The 20,458-nt window shown below is 38.3% G+C and overlaps 1 protein-coding gene across 3 annotated transcripts in view; it reads left to right on the forward strand.

Annotated features, from left to right (window-relative positions):
* Positions 1-1,907: 1,907 nt before the first annotated feature.
* The window catches only part of NDUFV3 (NADH:ubiquinone oxidoreductase subunit V3), a 270,469-nt gene continuing 251,918 nt past the window's right edge, over positions 1,908-20,458 (forward strand). For 2 of the 3 annotated variants that reach the window (XM_044072232.1, XM_044072233.1), the window contains exon 1: positions 1,909-2,174. In XM_044072232.1, the coding sequence (XP_043928167.1) occupies positions 2,121-2,174 (54 nt within the window). In that variant the 5' untranslated portion in view covers positions 1,909-2,120. Of the gene's footprint in view, positions 2,175-20,458 lie in introns of all 3 variants that reach the window. The other variant, XM_044072231.1, reaches the window with a different exon arrangement.

Here is a 20,458-nt window from a genome sequence, read left to right on the forward strand (position 1 = left end):
GCATATGACACAGTCTCGCCTTTGAGGATTATACCATTACCCATCCCCCACACACATATTCCTGACACTCCATCCATCACTGCTTTGGTTGATGGCCCATGACACGGTCAAGGTAACACATTGCATACACTACATATGTCAGGTACCTGTATGGTTGTGTGGACTACCCTGGCATGTTTCACCTTCCACATGCTATACATCACGCACATAGGTACACGCCCATACTTAACTTTCATGACATGGTTCGTACACCCGGGTAATACCCGTTCAACTGTGACACATCCTGACAAGTACGGCTTGGACCGCATATGTGCGGATTTTGGCCAACTGTTCTGATCATTGGTAGGATGCCACCTTTTCCTATGTCCAGGATGGGATATATTCCGGACACATATCCGATTGTACTGGACAACACGTACCCACAGTCAATGCTACGGATAATACTGTTCCTTTAAGCCTACATGTTGCCTTACTGTTGTAGCAGTTAATACGCTACTTTTGTTTCGTTTTCATGCTTATTCTATTTCCTGTCACATATGGTATGTTAAATATGGACATACCTATTGTATGTGACTATTACATGTGTTGTGGGATATAATTCTGTCATACGGTTGCTAGATATTTACATTTATCGTGGTTTTGTTATGGACACATCTGCCCAGCTGTGTACTTTCCCTCACAATGTGGGTCAGCTGGTGACCCTGACCATTGGGCTGGACGTACCTATTGGCGGCGCGCTAACATGATGCGTTTCACTTCCACTTGGTATAACTATCTACACTGCGTTGGACTACGGGCACACGGTTTTCAATGTCATTTGTTCGAGGGATAGGGACCCGTTATTCCCTACCATGCATTTGTGTTTGCTTCTTCATTTTGTGTTTGCAGGAACTGTCTTTCATGCTTTGCATACGTTTCAGTATCCATGGACACTAACAGATGTGGTTACTATTGCTTGCAAATTGTTATATGCAAGCATTTTAAGTTGCACGTCGACAGCTGACATTTCCATGCCTCCGTGCGGCACTTCGACACGCCCTATGCACTCGCGCTCGTTTCCTATGCACGTGGCTGTGGCGGCAGCATGCCTTCATTAATATGCATTTGGTGCTACTGCGCTATCTTCACGCCACACGGTCGGCGCAAGCCTAACGCCGGCCTTGCGCCGAGCTTCATGAATCCCGGGGTAAGTATTTTTCTGTGATGTCAGAACTTTTCTAGGGTATTATTTTAAGTATTTCTCTGTGATCTCTAAACTCTTGACTGGCACTGTGTAGTAAGAAGTATTGTCTTGTGTTTTTATTGTTTATTAAATATTTTTAAACCTTTCAACTGTGGCTGTTTTGTGTAGAGATAATTTAAGCTCTAAGAGTACATTGCATGTATATAATAATGCTGTACCAAGTCACTCCAAATAAGTCTTGACTGTTTGGTTGCACTTACCATTTGGATAATAATATTGTACAGTAATAACTGGACACCCTTCATAAGGGGCTTTGAGTAGCTGATAAATATTAGCTGGGTGGTGGCAGTGATTTATACTGTATAGTCTGGGTAAAAGGGGCACAGCTGGATAACCTGTGCCAGCCTTCCCCAGGAGTGTCTGTGTGGTTGTATAAACTCTCATCTCAAAGTGTGTGTGTGTCAGCTACTTGGGCAGGGACAAGAAGCACTGGATGGACAGAGAGGGTACGGGAGGTTTTAGCTTGCCCACTAGGCTGAGAACTGGACCCTATAGCTGTGCCAGTGGGGAGTATTATTGGGGACATGGAGAGAAAGGGAGAAACCAGACCCAGACTGACTGTGATCTCTGTGTATTTTACTGTGTGTGTATTTATTATCCTTTCCCTATATGGACGTCCCTCACTGGTGTTAGTGGTGAAAATTGAGGCTCCTTGATTGCTGGGACAGTGCACGGGCGTCACACCTGCCTTATTTACTAAGCATTACCATAACACGTTACATTAAAGGTTATAATAGTACACTGTTTCGGTTTCATGATTTCATTTTCTGTTTAAAATGCAAATTGCAAGCAAAATTAAGGTTCAACTCACTTTAACGGCCCCGTAAGTCATACGGCGTCAGTTTCTACTACGGAAGTATTTTCAGTGTGACGCTCGATGTACAACATGGCTGCTTCTTTGATGCGAATAGGACAGTTAAGGACTTTAAGGGTAAGCCCTTCATCTATTTTGTATCGCGTGTACATTTTATCTGGTGGTAATAAGTGCTATAAAAAATGTGATGCAAAACGTCAACTGCTGTTAGCACATGGGTGCTAATGCGATGATTTCAGGTGTCTCCCGTATATCACCTGAAGAGTATAATGTATAAAAACAGGTAGTTTGCGCAACACGCTTCATTTTGCAAGTACAGTTATACCTCTCACCTGTCCACATTTACGTCTCGTATTTTTGGTCCGTGTCTCATAAAATTGTGTTTTTTTGGCAAATCAGAGGCACGTCATTGAGGACTAAAGTCGGAAAATAGTGATAGACATTTGAGTTTCAGACTTCATACTCTTCAGAAAATACATGCTAATGCAAAAACTATTATTCGACCAGCTTCCTAAGTTTGTAAGAGCAATATTAAAAAAAAAAAAAAACACATATTCCGGGGCCTCTTTTATTATTTATGGCTTTGTGTAGGTTTCTTGCTCTTAGAGGTGAAAGGTTGAGAGGTATGAGTACATACAGGGGATAGATGATGTCAAGCTGGTGGAAGCAGGTTAGTGTCAACACCCTCTTAAATATCTGAAATGTGACATTTTAATGGAAATGTGAGATTTTGCAAGGCCAACCACGTCAATGACATGTGGAAAGACTGTATTTCATTTTTTTTTGTCAAAATAAGAGTTATTCCTGTTTTGTTTTTTTAATAAAATTAAGGTGTTCTGTGCGTGTTATGCAACTATTCGTGAAAACAGGATTGTTTACTTGTTTTTACTTTTCAGGGCACAGCTACCCAAATAAGGGCTATAAAAGTGTGTGCCTCTCCCCGTCTCTCTCTCTCTCTCTCTCTATATATATATACAAACACACACTGGTTTGTATTATTTTTAACTATGAAATAAATTATTGCAGAATGCATTTGTTGTCCAAGAAGCACATCTATGATTTTGTGTACCAGTGTGAGTCAAGGGGTGGAGTAATAACGATACCACTTTTCCAGAACATGGGTCTGGTTTGAAAAAAAATTGACTTTCTCCAACTGTCAGAAGATTAGCCAAAAATTTGGAACGTTTATATTTAGAAATATTTAAGCCATGAAAATTTCATTTATATTAATTATAAAAATGAAGATGCTGAAAATAAGGCTGCACGATAGCAGCATATTGTAAGCTATTTTTACCATGCTGAGATTACATAGTGATGCAGTGGTAGTGTAAAATAGTATGGAATAAGGCAAAGGGATGTGAATAAAGCAAAAGGATGTGAGCATCTTACAGCTCTCAGGCAAATCAAAAGAGGCTGTTCACAGCAAATTTTCAAAATGGGTGGCATGTGGCTGAGTTAAAGATGTTAAGATTTGCACTGGGTGTGACGAGGGTGGACAGGATTAGGAATAAGTATATTAGAGGGTCAGCCCAGGTTGGAAGGTTTGGAGACAAATCCAGAGAGGCAAGATTACATAGGTTTGGACATGCGCTGAGGAGGGATGCAGAGTATATTGGGAAAAAGATGTTAAGGATGAAGCTGCCAGGTAACAGGAAAAGAGGAAGGCCTAAGATAAGGTTTATGGATGTGGTGAGAGAGGACATGCAGGTGGTTGGTGTAACAGAGCAAGATACAGAGGACAGGAACAAATGGAAACAGATGATCCGCTTTGGCGACCCCTAATGGGAGCAGCTGAAAGAAGACGTTCAGAACAACTGGGTGCTTCTGCATTTTAAAAGCCTTGTAGAAGAAAAATAGTGTTTATTTTTCATGCTATTAACCTGGTAGATGTCACTGAGATAAAGGTCCTTTTGCTGGAGTGACCCACGGAGAAAAGCTCTATAGTACAGTCAAAACAACAGTTTAGTACAGTCAAAGAATGTCAGTAATGTGTCCTTATGAAAGTTATAAGTAGGCATCGGGAAAACCTTCAAACTCAATCCAGACAGCAACCAGTGGCCAAAGTCTAACACCAGTAGTTAAAGTACACAGTTTACAGCAGTGTCTCAGGATGAAGCAGTAGTGAGATGAAGAAAAAGAGGAAGGTGAAGGAATTGGTTTGATATAAATGGAGTTTGTTCTTTATTGCCATGATACTGTGCATAAACATCCCCCAGCCTCCTGCAGTCTTCTCAAAGTGCCATATGCTCAGAATTTAGATAATAGCCACCACCAGCTAGATATGAGGAACAAACTGTGTGCTGCTTTATTCCATGCTGCCAAAACTAACCTTTTAGAGAGAGGTTAAAACACTAAATCTGAATTGAATGGGGAATGCAGATGACCCAACACAGTATAACACTGTACTGTCTTTTTCTTTGGTTTTTGGTTTTATACTAGGTTAATGACCATTCACGCATGTCTCCACACAGAAGACGCTCTAGCTGAGAATCGAACAGGGCAACGTCTTACTGTGAGGCGACAAAGTTACCGCAGCACCACCACCGCAGTTTTAATAGAATACATCTGGCATGAAACCCAGCCTGCACAGCAAAAATGTTTTGAAGCAATACTGACTGCAATTGCTGACAACTCCCCCCCCCCCACACACACAAAAAAATCGAACAGGGCAACGTCTTACTGTGAGGCGACAAAGTTACCGCAGCACCACCACCGCAGTTTTAATAGAATACATCTGGCATGAAACCCAGCTTGCACAGCAAAAATGTTTTGAAGCAATACTGACTGCAATTGCTGACAACTCCCCCCCCCCACACACACACAAAAAAGACTATCAGTGACTGAGTAATCCACATCTTTTCAGTCGTAATACATGCCCAGATCATTGACACATGATCTGCCTATGTCTGAGGATAGCACTGTCACAATACCAACCCAAAGCACTACTGTTAACTTCTCATGTTCAAAACTACCCTAGAATCGCCTGCCAACATCATCCTATATCAACAACTTCGCAAACCTTTATTTATTTTTTTGCAAGCTTCTGCTATAGAGGTACTGTACATCACCATTTGGACTCATACTTTTCAAATATGTTTCTACAGTTTTAGAAATAAAACTGTTTACCAACAAACATTTCAATATCCAGTATGATCAATTTCGCAAAGCTTTATTTTTTGTAAGCTTCTACTATAAAGTTTCCATAAAAAGTCTGTTTCTACAGTTTTACAAATAAACAGTTTATCAAAAATCATTTCCAGGTCTCTCTCTTTCTTTTCAGCATTATACCCTCACAGTTAAAATAATTCTTTCGACAGTATGACAGCAGCACAGCCAATTGAACCATGCATGTGTAAAGCACGGAAAATAGGAAGAAGACTTTAATGGTTGTTTATCTTCCTGAATGTAAGCCAAACTTATTTGTTCTCACTAAAGACGTAAAATAACAGCTTACGCTAATTCCCACACTCCTTTTCATGCCAGCATGCATATTACTGCAGCCACGAGAATCTGGTTGGGATAATACACAAGTACCCTTATTTTTGTAGTCACTGGATTTACTTGCATACTGGCTGTATTTTTCTGCCTTTGTTATTCATGTTTTTACAACCAGTCGTAGACATGAGTCAGCATGGGGCTGTTCCCTCTACCAGTACGGCACCAAGTCGTAGCTGTTTTACTCTGAATGAGTTTGTGGATGTTCCTAATAATCTTCTTATTAATGGAGAAGAATTAAGCTGGTATCATCATACTACCAATGAACATGTACGAGAGGCTACTTTTGAATTATTTAAAGTAAGTTAAGACAATATGAAGAGATTTGTGTGCCAGTTCAAACGTTTGCAATGGCAGAGACTTCCTACATACCATACTAAATATCCTGACCTTTTGAGAATGTGGAGGTTTATTAATCTCAGTTACTCAGTCAAGTATATGGAGCTTATGAATGTTTTTTTTTTTTTTCTACCAATTGAGCAAGATTTGCACATAGATATTGTGCTTAAATATGCTGAAATGAATGTGTAGTTTGATTTACTGCATGAAATGCATGAATGTTTACAGGCATATGAGAAACGGCTTGTAGAAACAAAAAAAAAGGAAGCTGCTAAGGGACCTAAATGATTTTAAAAGGGGCAATGTTTTTGTTTGGCCTCGGGGAAAGGCACATAGCTCCTAAAAAAATATTGTGATTGATAATGATGGAAATCCCTATAACTTCTCATCTGGTCACTTTAAATCAGAGAACCCCCTGTGCTAATGCTGCACCATTTAGTGAAGCAGTATTAACTTCAACCAATTGGGTTGAGTATAACAGCCAATGCCCTCCCAATGAGGTTTTAACTGGAGTGCAGTAAAATGATGTCATCATCAATGGCCCAGTTAGCTGATAACAAGAGCTGATGAGCAGGAGCAGGAACTACCATGATTGCTAACTCCTTGAGAGCCCTGGATCTCATTGACTGTTCATTTTCATTTTTATTGGAGGAACCATTCCCCATGGAAGAAACAAAGCCTCAGAATGAATACTCAGCAAGACAAAGGAAACTGTCATCAGTCGTTTTGCAGGCCTGTAACCTGAAGCCAAAAACAAGGAGATGAATGGTCTAGTGTTTAATCTGTCTAAACACATCCTGGATGCAGACATTATTTGTGCTGTCAAAGGGTCTGAGTTGTGTGCGTTTTGCGGTGGCAGACATCGGTAAGACATTAGCAGAGGTAGACTATATTTTACAAGGACATTCTGTTAAATCTTGTATGGTAATAGTATAATGGACTGTGTTAAATGTAAGAGATATAGTCTGTTTATTCTGCAAGGTAGTAATTTAGTTTGTGTGTGAAAGGGTTGTAGATAGAGATTTATAAGTTATACAGTAATCAAAATATTAATAAGTTTGTTAATTTTAACTAGAAGTGAGAAAAATGTCATTAGCAAATTTAATTAGTAATGAAGAAGTTGTTATAAGAATGCTGATAATGGTGGAGGGATAGTTGTTTAAGACACAAGTTTTTATATTGAATCCATGAATATGTTGTTAAATAGTGCTGATTGTACTGATATTACAAAATATGAATGTAATGGATTATAACTAATGTGTTTAAACAGTATAAAGAGAACTTTTAAACAAAACAGAATAGATAAGGATAAATTTGATTATTTATAGGTTCATATGTTGATACTAGGCTGGCTATCTGCCCTAGGGCATTTACAAGCCTAGCCAGAGTGTGTTTGGATTTCGCCACCCTTCTTAGATTAGTTGACTGTGCCTCTGTATAGTAGGTCACAGAAGATGGCCCATTTAAGGTTAGTTTACCGTGCCTCTGTCTAGCAGTGACACAGAAGAGATCCCAGGGGTAAATTTACGATCTCCCATCCAAACGTCAAGATTCTTCTTGAAGAGGGTCATTGAGGGGCTCTGTCTGACATGGATTGGGATTTTGTTCCAGAGTGAGGGGAGCCTCTGGGATATGAATCTGTCCCTCCAGCATGTTCTATTTATTTCTGTGCTGAGGTTTAAGTCACTGGAGCGTGTAGTTCTGATGGATTTGGATTTCTTGAGGTGGAGCATGTCCATTAATTCTGGGTTGGACATGGCTTTATACGTCAGGCACAGATCGTCTCTGAGTAGGCGGTAAGCAACTGAGTAGAGCTGGAGTTTCTTTAGCCTAACTGTGTAGGGCATCTGTTTTGAGTCCCTTGATCCTCTTGGTGAGGTACTTTTGGGGTCTTTCTAGTTGTAGCAGGTGTCGGGTAAGGTACATCCCAAATGGGGCACTGTATTCAATTATGGGCCTGATGAGTGATGAGTAGAGGGGCACAATGACCTCTCTTGATCTAGATGTGAACCCCTTCATGATAAGGTGGGCTATATAGAATGTCTTTCTAACCACTTTGGCAATGTGATTGTCAAAGGGGAGATTGCAATCTACTTGGGTCCCCAAATCCCTAATTACTTCTTCCGTACTTAATGGATTACCACCTATATGGTAATTTGTGGGCACTTTTTCCCAAAGGGGATGACTATGCACTTTTTGGCATTTAGCTTTAGGCCATGGCTCTGGCACCAGTTATCCGTCTCTGTGAGACCTTTTTGGAGGATGCTTGTTTCAGCCAGTGAGTCGATTATGGCCCCCAGTTTGCAGTCCTCTGCAAACTTTGTCAGCCATAGTCCTCCTGTGTTAGCCTGTACCTCAGAGAAGTATATACCGAACAAGAGAGGTCCCAGGACTGAGCCTTGTGGGACGCCACTTGTAACTGGTTTAGAGTCTGACATGGCACCTGCAATTCTGACCATGTGGGTTCTATCCCTAAGCCAGTTTGCAACCCATCTTGTGACATAGGGGTTGATATTTAAGCTGGTGAGCTTATTTATGATGCCCGAGTGGGGTATTACGTCGAAGGCTTTTGCAAGGTCAAGGTAGGCTGTGTGGACTACCTTCCCTTCATCTATGGCCTTGGTGACTGTTTCAAAGAAATTGACCAGGTTCAAGAGGCAAGATCTGCCCTTAACAAAGCCGAATTGGATAGGATCCAGTGTTTGGAGGTTCCCAATGTCTTTGTTTTATGAGTTCCATGATGATACGCTCCATAGCTTTGCAGACCAGGCTAGTTAGGCTTATAGGGCGATAGTTTCTGGGGTCTGTTGTGGCATCACCGTTATGGAGTGGGACCACTGTTGCTGTACGCCATTCTTTGGGTACATATCCTTTTGTAAGGCTGAGACTGAACAGTGATTTTAAGTGAGGGTTCAGTTCTTCTTGGAGCTCATGTAAAACGCAGCCCGGGACACCGCTGAACAAACCCATAATTCCATTTATTTATGGGCTTCCTAAGCTGCACAAATCTATGCCTAAGCCTCCACTTAGACCTATAGTATCTGCTAGATGGAGGGTAACTGAACCCCCCCCCCCATCTAAGGTTTTAGAAAGCCAAATAAGAGTGGGCTTTAGAAAGACTGGGACAATCATTAGGGATACATATTTTTTGAAGCAAGTTTGATTGGTCTCAAGAATGTGAATTTTGCTGATTGTATGTATGTAACTTTAGTTGTGGATTTATTATTCACTGTAATAAATAATGACATTGGATTTTTTTACGTGAAATAATATTTGGTAGATTTTACTAAATACCCTCGACAGTATATTAATCTGCTATGTGAATTATTACATATGGTTCTGTTGAACAGTGTGTTTTTATTTCATAAACAACTTTATGTCCAAAAGAGAGGAGTAGTAATGGGTACCACCATTGCTAACAGTTATGCAAATATTACGTTTATATGGGAACGGAATTTTATTCTATCCACAGATAATGGTCTAGCGAGGAATGTGATTTATTGTAGATTTGTAGATGATTTGTTTTTAATATGGAGAGGTGGTGTTGATAGTTTATCCTCTGCATGTTCCTTTCTACGTTTAAAAAAAACATCAACTGAGAGTATTGATTTTTTTTTGTTTGTTTTTTGTTTTGGACATAAGTGTTTAGAGGCATCAAGAATACTTTAAATACTCATTTATATAGAAAAACAGCTAAGAGAAATGCATACTTATATTGTGATAGTATGCACCTGCAGTTTGTTTATAAAGTTGATTCCTAACTATGTTGTCAGTTGCAAGACTGAACACGATTGATGAGAATATGCAGTTGCGATTACATAACAGTACTGTAGAGGTTATAATAAGCAGAAAGTACTGGAGATTTGTGAGGATGTTAAGAGTTGTAGATCTACCAGAGCTAAGCCACTATTCTCGGAAGCTAGCCAAGAGGTGCTAATGAATAAATGTTTACAGGGTAAAGTTAGATGCACGTTAACATATAATTGAAATACTGCCAATATTAAGAAAATCATTGAGAAATAATGGCACATCTACATGGTACATAATTACAGATAGCAGCTGATGAGAGACAGTGCTTCAGTTATAAGAATAATCAAAGTCTAAAGCAGTTATGTTATAAAGAACAGACACATGTATCAAGGAAGAAATGACCAATTAAGAATGGTACCTCTAAATGTGGCAGATGTACTTTCTGTAATTTAATTTGTTGTGATAGAAAATTGGATGAGTAATTGGATGAGTAAAATATTTAACAAGATCTTCAGACTTCATGTATATGGTAATTGTGAAACTAGAAATGTTAGACATCTGGCTAGATGTGTTGCATGTCAAGCATATTATGTGGCTAAAACGAACCAGAGGTTAAAATATCGTATCTGTAACCACCTATCTGTAATTAAAAGAAATAGTTCGAAATGCACTATACAAACACATTAGAAATGATGGTTCTTGACTTCGTTTTAAATTTTCAGTTTTAAGAGTAGTTGATAATATACGTGGGGGTAATATAAATGATTTACACTGAAAAGGAAGAATTTTATTGGATTTTACATTTAGGGGCACATATTTTACCTGGTTTGAATGGCTATACATCTTTAAAGCTTCTATTGAAAGAGATACACAAATGAGCCTATTGCCTTGATTTAGTCAAAAGTTTTTACTAGCAGTTTTAAAAGTTGTACGAGTCTAATAAACCACTTCATTATCACCTGCTCATGGTTCCAGTGACTTTTGTGTTACTTGTTTGTTCTTATTTTTGTAGTCACTAAACTTGCTTCCATACTGGTTGCATTTTTCTGCCTTTCTACTTAGACTGTGCATCTTTTTTGAGATAATGAAGAATGAAATCATACAAACAGCGCAAGTGTCCACATTAGCTTTGCCACACATGAACAGTCTCTAACTGTTCAGTTACCTGACACATAGGCTGTAAGGTAGTTTGTTCATTAAATTATTTAGTAAAGAAATTGGCTGATAACTGTCCCTGTCCTGTGAATCTCTGGTATTAATGGGTTATATAATTTTTAGTCAGTACAGACTTAGTCTGGGAGATGTCCAAGATCGCTGCACACTGAGTAATGGCTTAATTTCAGATCTCCCATTGTGAAAACAGAAACTCGGAAAAGAGACTGTGAATTTGTCTTTTTGGGTAAATTTCAGTTACTGGCTAGTAAGTGCACTGCCTAGATGCCAGCAAAGAAGAAATTTAGAGAACCTGAAAGGAAATCCACTACAGAAGGTGAGGAGAAAACACTGGCTGGAAGAACCCTGCAGCTGTTAAGCAAAAAGCAGTTCAAGCTCCAGCTTTGATGCAAGACATAACTTCAAGTAATCTACAAGAAACAATAAGCCAAAGGTACTTAGAGCTGATTAAAATAACTGTAACTGAAACACTGAAGGAGTCTATAGACTCAAAAGGCTGGAAAAAATGCAAGAAGCTTTAAACATATATTCAGACAAGCTGATAAAACTGAAAAAAACAGAGGTCAAAACAATGAAAAGGCTGGTTTGAGTATAAGACTGCTCAAGAAGAGATGTTTAAAAATGGTAGAATTAGAAGACCGAGCACATAGAGAAAACCTGACATTTTTTGCTGTACCAAAGAAACTGGAAGGAACAAACTGTATTAATTTTATGAAAGTGCAAAATAGCAACTGGACTAGTTTTCCACAGCAAGAGTTTGTCATTGAAAGGGCACATCGTGTGCATGCTCTAAACCTGGCCATTTGAAAGCAGCCAAGACATCTAATAGTAAAGATGCAGTCCTACCAGCAGAAAGAGTTGATTCTCGCAAAACTGTAGCAGAAGGGCAAAGTACTAAAAGTTGGAAAAAGTAGAGTGTGGAAAATGATTCTCACTGTACACCAGGCAGATGAGGAGCAACTTTATTCCAGTAATTGGGGGAATATCAAGAGGCATGTATGAGATTCAAGATGCTGTATCCAGCTGTCTTCAGTGATGCAGAACATGCTAATGAGAAAATACAGAAGTTTGTCCAACAAAAAGTGAGCTGTCAAACAGAAGGGAAGTATTTTTTCCCTATTTTTCTGATAATAAAAGCTCGTAGGGAGGCTCTGCCAGTGAAACCTTTCCCATTGTTCCAAAGGGACATGAGAGAGAGAGAGAAGCACATGAAGTTGCTTAGAAGAACCAGGAGTTCACTGGAAATGAACCAGAGACTGGAGCTGGGAGATAGAGATCAACATGAAGAAAACCAGCAACTTGGAATTTAATGAATGAATGTGGGATTACAAAGTATCAGTCACATTTGCGAAATATGACAGAACAAGAAAACCTGAAAATATTGGACTTTTTTAAACTTGTAGGGGACTCTAATGACATGATGTAGGGCATATGCTTTGATGTATGGAAGAACATGAGGGTAAGAGGAAGGAAAGCAATAATTTTACTGTTAAGAACAAAATTTGTTTTACTTATTTTTATACAACATGACATAATGCATGTTAAATAGTAAATCATTTTTAGTTATTTTTGTGCGCTGTAGGGATACTAACGTAAACGGGCACCTTTTTTCTTCCTTTCATTCTTGTTTAGTTTTAAAAAATGTAGGCATTGCAGTGTAAAGAGAAGAAAGCCTGGACAAAAGCATGTTTAAGATAATAGGCTGTAATCATAGGCTGAGAGAAGGGTTGGGTTGTGAAAGTACGCAGAGTATGATATAAATAAAATTAATTTGCATTTTTCATATTGTTTGCATAGGGGATGACAGGATTAAGGCCCCTGGCTTGATCTAACAAGTTGTAAGTGGAAAGAAGTAAATTTATTTTTATATGTGTTTTTATTGATATTTGGTTAACAAAAAAAAGTCTGACTAGATAGGAGACCATTTTCATCGGAAGCCTGGGGCGAAAAGCTTCATGGTATTGCAAAACATTTTAAGAACAATAACTTTACAATTTTAAACTGATGTTTTTTTTAAATACCAAATTAGATATGAAAACATTGGTTAAGAATAGATACAAGCTATATGACAGTGATTTAATGTTTAGAGAATGTTTAACCAGTTTAGAGAAATTAAAAGTAAGTTATTATAAACAAGAACTGCAATGTGAAGTGAGAGAAGAGCAGGCTTATGGTATATTTAGAGAGAGAAAGGAAGAAAATCTGATAGAAGTAAGGAAGTGAGTGAAGAAGGAGGTGTAAGGTATGAATAGGTATTTATTTACATTTAGAGATTTATCCTGGTGTTGAGTAAGAACAGAGCCAGCTTTTGGCTAGAAAGTCTTTTTCGGAATGGTTTTGAAGGATAGAAGGGAGTATTCTGATCTAAGGGATGCAGGTAAGGAGTTTTAGGCCTTTGCAACATGGTATAAGTACTGGCTATGCCCAGCAGATTTGATAGGAGTTTTTGTTCATTGGATCAATGTAGAATGCTGTTTAATGCCAGGCAAGCAAATGAATTCTGAATAATTTTATAGGTGGTAAGAAGCTGTGTGTATATTAGTTGATGGGGGTAGTTCTAACCAGTTTAGGCTTTAGTGCTATACAGTGGTGGGTTCTGAAATAGGTATTTGCTGCGAATTTAGCACCTTTGTTATAACATTGTTCAAGTTTTGATTTTTATGATACCTGAAGGTTAGTAAGGATGGCAGCACTATAAAGTAGTGTGGAGAGGAGATAAGTAGCTGCAAGTATAGCTTTAGGTGCGTTGGTGAAAACATTTTTGGCTCTATACAGCACCTTTAGTTTTTAATGAGATTTTCTTATGCAGTTTTGTATATGCAGGTCAGATTTAAAATTATCATCCCTAATAATTTGCTATGAGAATTGACTTTAATGGTTGATTAAGAGAGAGGACTTCAATTTTTTTATCATGAAAGTGAGATTATGTGGGGGGGGGGGGTAGTTTTCTTTTTTGTTTTGTTTTAGTGTTGAGCATGAGTTGTGAGTTACAACACCATGTTTCAGTTGTTGTTAAAGCTTCTTGAGTAATGTTTTGGAGGTTTTCCATGTTGTCAGATGTGTAAATGAGTGTGTGTGGAGTCATCTGCATACAATATTAGGAAGGTGTATCATTTGAATGTGTTGAGGGTGTTGGTGCGAATGTTAAAGAGGAGGGAACCAAGTTTTGAGCCTTTTGGTACACCTGTGGTGACTGGGAAGTAGGGAGGAAGGAGTGCCATTTACTGGCTGATAACTATTGGACAGGTAGTTTTGAACCATAGAAGAGAGGGTGGAGAGAGACCTAATGAGGGCATTAGAAGTAGACTTTTGCTGTGACAAACTGTGTTTGAAGGCTTTAGACAAGTTTAGAAATGCGGTGACTAGGTTGCCATTATCTGTAGCTTTATTGACTGTATTTATAGAAATTAGAAGTGTAGTATTAGTACTCTGGGAAGGACGTAAGCCATGTTCTGTGGGGGAGAGGAGTTCTTTCTGCAGGAGATAGTTTAGTAAACTAAGTATTTTGGAGAGGGGATAAAATCTCTAAAAGTCTAAAGTTAATAATGTCTGTTGAATTTTCTCCTTTGTGCGGATGAGTAATGTGTGACTTTTTCCAGAGAGAGAGGGAATGTGGGATTCCTGAATTGACCTATTTATAAAGATTGAGACCAAGATTGAGACCAAGATAGGCAGTGCTATCAGCTACTAATTTAAGATGCTTGTATGGAAGGTCATCAGCTGAAGTAGAGCATGGTTTGAGTTTGAGTAGTTTTATAAAGGATGTCAGTATGGGTTTGGGTTTGAAGGTGAAAGTGAATGTGCTACGTGGCTGTTGGGCAGAGTTTGGATTAGATGTTTGGGAATCCCTGGCTAGAGGTGTGCTATATTATGTATGAAATAAGAGTTGGATTATATTGCAGTTTCTAGTGACTGAATTATTAGGAGAGGAGTTAGGGTTGAGTTTATGGCCATTTTCTTTAATGGCTGTCCATATTTTTTTAGGGTTATGATTACTATTATTCTGAAAGTAACTTTGGTATAGTTTTTCCTCTTCATTAATTTGCCTTTTTAGTGCAAGTAAATAACATTCTGAAGATTTCAAGATTTTTTGATGTTTTTTATTTTTACCATTCTTTTTATGCTTTTTCTATATCCTGCATCACCATTCTACTTTTTTTGTATACCCAAATTGCTTTATTTGTATTTATTCCCTTCCTTCTAGGAGGTGTGGGGCTATTTAGGATATTCAAGACTGTTGGACTGAATTAATTTACATCCTCATCTAAGGTGAGGATTTTTAGAAGTTTCAGTTAATAGATAACAGTAATGACCATTTTTGGGTTAAACTTGGAAATGTGTGTTTTTATAAACATGATGTGTGTTTGCTAGGATCTGATACTAGGGTCTAGTCCAACAGGAAATCCGATGTCTTGCTATAAAGTGTGGGGTTATTAATTAGTTATGTGAAACCAAATAAGTATGCTAGACATGTCCAACCAATTGATATTCACATCACCTGGCAGTACTGATTCTTGGGGGAATTGTTATGGATATCAGTTGTGGGATATCTTTCATTGTAGTTGTATTATCGCTAGGAGGGATGTAAAGGACAGGAATACATATTTGTAATTGTTTAATTTCAGGAAAGTAATAAGAAGCTCTGCAGAATTGAATTTTGGTATTGTATGTTTTAAGGGGAAATGTGGTAGTTGTTGGGAAATATTAAAGCAATACCACCATCTTTTATATGGTCATTATGGATGATATTATGGCAGAGAGGTGCAATTTTGGAGTAGTTTATGCTGGGTTTAAGCCAAGTTTCAGTTACAGCAAAAGTATCAGGCTTATGTTGGGTAATCAAGCCACGTAGTTCAGCAGTTTTTTTTTTATATTTCTAACATGTATGAAAACATTTAAATTACTGGGACTGGGGGTTGATCATTGTATGGTTAGAGTAGTGTGTGGAAGAGCATTGCCTTGATGTCCATTGTAATAGTTGGGGCAAGGATTAAGGTGAGTGTCTCTTCCTGGAAGGATTTTAGTACATTGGTGAATTACTGATACTTGCTTTTTGAGAGTATTTGTTTTGGTTTGAGTTGAAATTGGAGTAAAGGTGAGGGACATCATTAAATAGGTTTGGTGCAATGTGTGGAGAGTGTAGGGAGTAAGTCTGAATAGGTGGTTGGGACAAAGTTGGAGAGATGTTGAAAGCTATTAGAGTCATGGTAGGATGATAGATGCACCAGTAGCTGGAGAAGAGTAGAGAATAAGCTGAGGTGTAGCATGGTTAAGTAAAGGGATTTGTTTGTTATAGTTGGCAGGCAGTGGAGAAGTAGGGATCAGAAAGGAAAAATAAGTTGCAGGGCAGAAGGCTAGTTAGTGGTGGTGGACTTTGAAAGATATAGGGTAGGTAGGTAGAAAAGTAGTATCTTCTAAAGTCTTGGTATTTTCTCTGGAATGTAAGGAATAGAGAAGTTTGAAAAACTGGAGTATAGGGAGGAGTGAGGGTTTATTTGGAAAAAGTGGGGGTGGCTATAAATGAATATAGTGAAAAGAGATATGGGAGAGAGGTAATTGAGAATGGTGCCAAAAGATTAAATGGAAGTTTGGAATTGGGTAAAAAAGAAAGGAGTGTTTGTATGTTATCCGTAACATTGTTTAGGAAGGTTAGGGAATAAGAGTCACAAGTGAACTGTGTATGTAGGAAGTATAATAGCAGAGTAAGAGGGGGTGGATGGGAATTGGAGGAAGCAGGCTCCCACCCTGTAGCAAAGAGTAATCGGTTTATAACCAGTACAAAACAGTTGACGGAGAGGAAAAGAGAATAGGTTTTCTTTCATTTCCTCTATGCAGAACCCTGGCATCTAAGGAGACTAACTGGCATACAGTGCAATTTATTGGTCAAGAGACAGGGCAGTGGTCAACTTAGTAAACGGTCCTTGGAGTACAAGGACTACTGTTTAGGAGGAAGGAATGTTAAAGCCAGTTTTCATTATAGGCAGGCACGTATTTGACTAGTTGGAGTTAATGCACAGCAAGGTTATTCAGGTTCAATTTGCTTACATTGTACAGTGGCAAAATTCTGTCTGAAAATGGCCGTTGGCCTTTGTGGCAGAGGTCCTGCCATATCAAGGTTGGATGTAGTGACCAGAGGCTGTTTGTACAACGGCAAAATTCTCAAAGAAAATGTTTGGGAGCTGGCCCTTGCGGCAGAGCACCTGCAATTTATGGGTCGGATGTAGTGACCACAGGCTCTGCACTGTGAAGAAAGATGGTGACCAGTAAAAGAACATTGAAAGTAATGAAGGTTAGCCTAATGGTTAACGTGCTTGCCTTACAAGCACAAGGTGCAGGGTTTGAGTCTCCGAAGGGATAATTGGCTAAGCTTAAAATGGCTCGCAAGGGCAGATAGCTTAGTACTAATCTATGATCTATGATCTATGATCTATGAAAATATTTCCTTTAGCAAGTAAATGATTGCAGTGCAACATGAGAAGCTTGTAGCTGAAGGCAACAGTGTATATGGTTCTCAAGCTTCTATGGAGACAAGTTGATAAGAGAACAATAAAAGCAGAATATTTTTTTTTCTTTCAGTTGCTAAAAGGTAATGTTTTCTGAAAACATTCAAGTTATTTTCTACATCTGGGAGAGGAGTAAAGATAACACAAAAATAGACATTTAGTTTAAGTAGAAGTGTAGGGTATACCATGCATTTTGGCATGGATAACCTTCATTTTAGGTGTGTTAAAGCTTGTGAGTGTAGCTGTCAGTCTGGAACTGTTGTTTCTGTTATGAGGTTAAACTTCATTATTTGAAGATGTGCATAGTTTTGTGTGTTTGTATTAAGTTAATAGGTTTAGGGGCATGTTTTTAATGAAAACCCTAAAACAAGATGCGACATAGGTTCAGATGGATATGACAAGAAACAACTGTATAAAAGATCAGCCTGTCAAACATTAGTGTATGCAAGTAACACAAACGCTAACATTTAGACATGAAAAAAATCTGTTACATGTTAACAGGTGGGAATAATTTATTTTGTACTGCTCAGTGTTTTGCTTAAAGTAAATGAATAAAAAAGGGTGAATCTTTTGACCCCAGTATTGATTCAGCTTCTTTAGTTTGGAACCATACCAGTTTATACAATGGACTAACTTTGCATTTTTTTAAAACTAAGAAACATCTTTATTGGGTTATCAATTATATGGGCAGTCATGCATTTTTAGAAATGAAAAGTCATATTGACATATTTTCAGTTGCAAGCATTATTTCTATACAGTCATTGCCAATCAAACATTACATAGCTCATTTAGTACCTGCCTTTCCTTAACTCATTACATCTGAGTGATGCCTCCAGGTGCATCTGCAGTTACCTCCTGCTGATACCTCTAGGTGTCCAGTATTGCTTGTTCATATTTGCATAATAATTCCAAAACCATGCTACATACAAGGCATCAGATAATTTCACTTTGAAGCATACATGATGGCAAACAACTGCATTGATATTTGACATCTGTTAGTGAGTATTTGTTAGAACTGTAAGGTGATAACTTCACTTGTAAAGGCTCAGGCCACACCCACTGGGACTTAAAGGCACACATTTAAAAGTGCTGTACTGGAGAGGGAATGAGTTAAACCTCATTTCTCCTCCAAAAATATTCTGCATGTACTATTTCACAATTCTTATTTATTTATTTTTTTTTGCACAAGATTTGCTCCTACCCTTTTCTAAAGATCCCAATTTAGTTCTTTTATATCTGTTACTATATTTACTACTTCTAGTACAATTGGTTTAGACTTTGATTTCCATTTTCTAGTAATGCCTTTTTGGGCAACCACCAGAAGTAAACTCATCAAGGCCTTACTACGTCTAGGCAGCTTTGATTCTGCATCACAGCTCAAGAAACATTTCCTTACTTACATCAATTTGCTCACCCAGTATTTCTGACAGAGTAGTCTGCAAGGAATTTTTAAAGCATGTCAACTCGTTGTACTCCCAAAAAATATGTTCCCAGTTACCCCTTTCTTCCCCGTCACACCACCAGCATTTGCAATCTACCTGAAGAAAAATTCTTTGAAGTCTGCTTGGCAGTAAAAGTACGTATGTACAAATATTCCAAATCTTCTAGACTTTCCTGGAACCACAATAACAGAAAACCAATGATGTCTTGTTCTTATGTTCACCAAACGTTCTTCTAGACTTTGTTGCATATTTGTGAACCATACATATCCTCCCATTGTTTGTTTGTGAATTGCTTATCCAATCTCTTCTCAATCTTAACTTTCGCTGATTTTTATATAGTTTTCATGCAATGTTTTATAAAAGTAATGTCTTTTAGCTTTTCCTGGTTAGGAGTCGCCACAGTGGAACTCCGGTCCGCTAATGATTGGCAGTAGGTTTTTGTGGTGCCAGGTTGCCAGCCCGATGCTCAACCTTCAAGGAAGGAAGGCACACCCATTCATACACGCACCTACCTGCATGTCTTTAAACGTCACTTGACCGCGGGGAGGACATTCAGACTCCACGCACTCCAGCCAAGAATCGAACGGGAGAACCTCTTGCTGTGAGGCGACAGTGCTAACCGCTGCACCACCGTGGCTGTTCATGCAATGTTTTATATACCCTACTAATTATCCCTTTTTAACAATTTTCTGTTCTAGATGCAACTAAAAACTCTACCAGTGGTGGTCTTTCATTTGGGATCCTCTCTGTTAACTTATACTTTGCCTTCCCTATCAAAGATTGATCACTCATCCTCTGTCAGCAGATGTCCTTTTTCCATTCCTGTGTGGGCTTAGTTCTTATATTCGTAAAGTAGCAGAAAGTGTTCTAATATTCAGTATGGTTATTGTTATTCTCTTTAAGGTTCTGCATCCAAAATCCCAGTCTCTCCTTATTTCTTGAACTACTTCCCCGATTCATCATCATCCCTTTTCACTTTGAATTGTAGCTTTCTGCTTGTGCTACATATAGGAGCCTTAATTGTGTAGCTCTGAGATTCTCCTTCAAGTCAGGTAATCCCACACCATCTTGCTTTATTTGAAACGTCAACTTATCCTACTTGACTCTTGTTCTCTTTCCCTCCCAGATGAAATCCTTCAACTCTTTATTAATTGCTATCTTGATGATAAAAATATGCATGACCTGTGTATGAAACTGAAGGGACTAAAAACATTTTCACTGCTTGTATCTTGCTATCCATAGCTGTAAAACAGAGCTTCTAGTTGCTCAGTAAATCTCTTTTCCTTTAGTCTCCCCTGTATGTACCCTTAGCTGCAATAGCCGAATCCTTTGAACCCATACTCCGAAGTACTTAATTTTATTATGTCCTCATAAACATGGGTAAATTTTATTATGTCCTCATAAACGTGGGTATTGCTGAACCAATTTGTTTCTGGGTATTTAGTTTACAGCTATTGCCTTTATTTAATCTTCTTTTAATTTTGTACCCCGAAAAGACTTGAAACTCTCTTAAAATTTTTCACAACACTGAAATGTCTTTTTTTCTGGTTCCATCAGGTACAAAATAGTATCATCTGCAAATAAAGCCAGCTTTTCTTGAACACCATGCCAATTATGTCCTTTAATTTGAGTCCATTATTTTGTTTGCGAACTAGTTTTGTCTTGATATCTTAAGGGCTTCTGTTTGTTCGATATCTGA

Source organism: Protopterus annectens, chromosome 5.part0 (genome assembly GCF_019279795.1).
Source record: "Protopterus annectens isolate FY-2018-M chromosome 5.part0, PAN1.0, whole genome shotgun sequence".
NCBI lineage: Eukaryota > Metazoa > Chordata > Ceratodontiformes > Protopteridae > Protopterus > Protopterus annectens.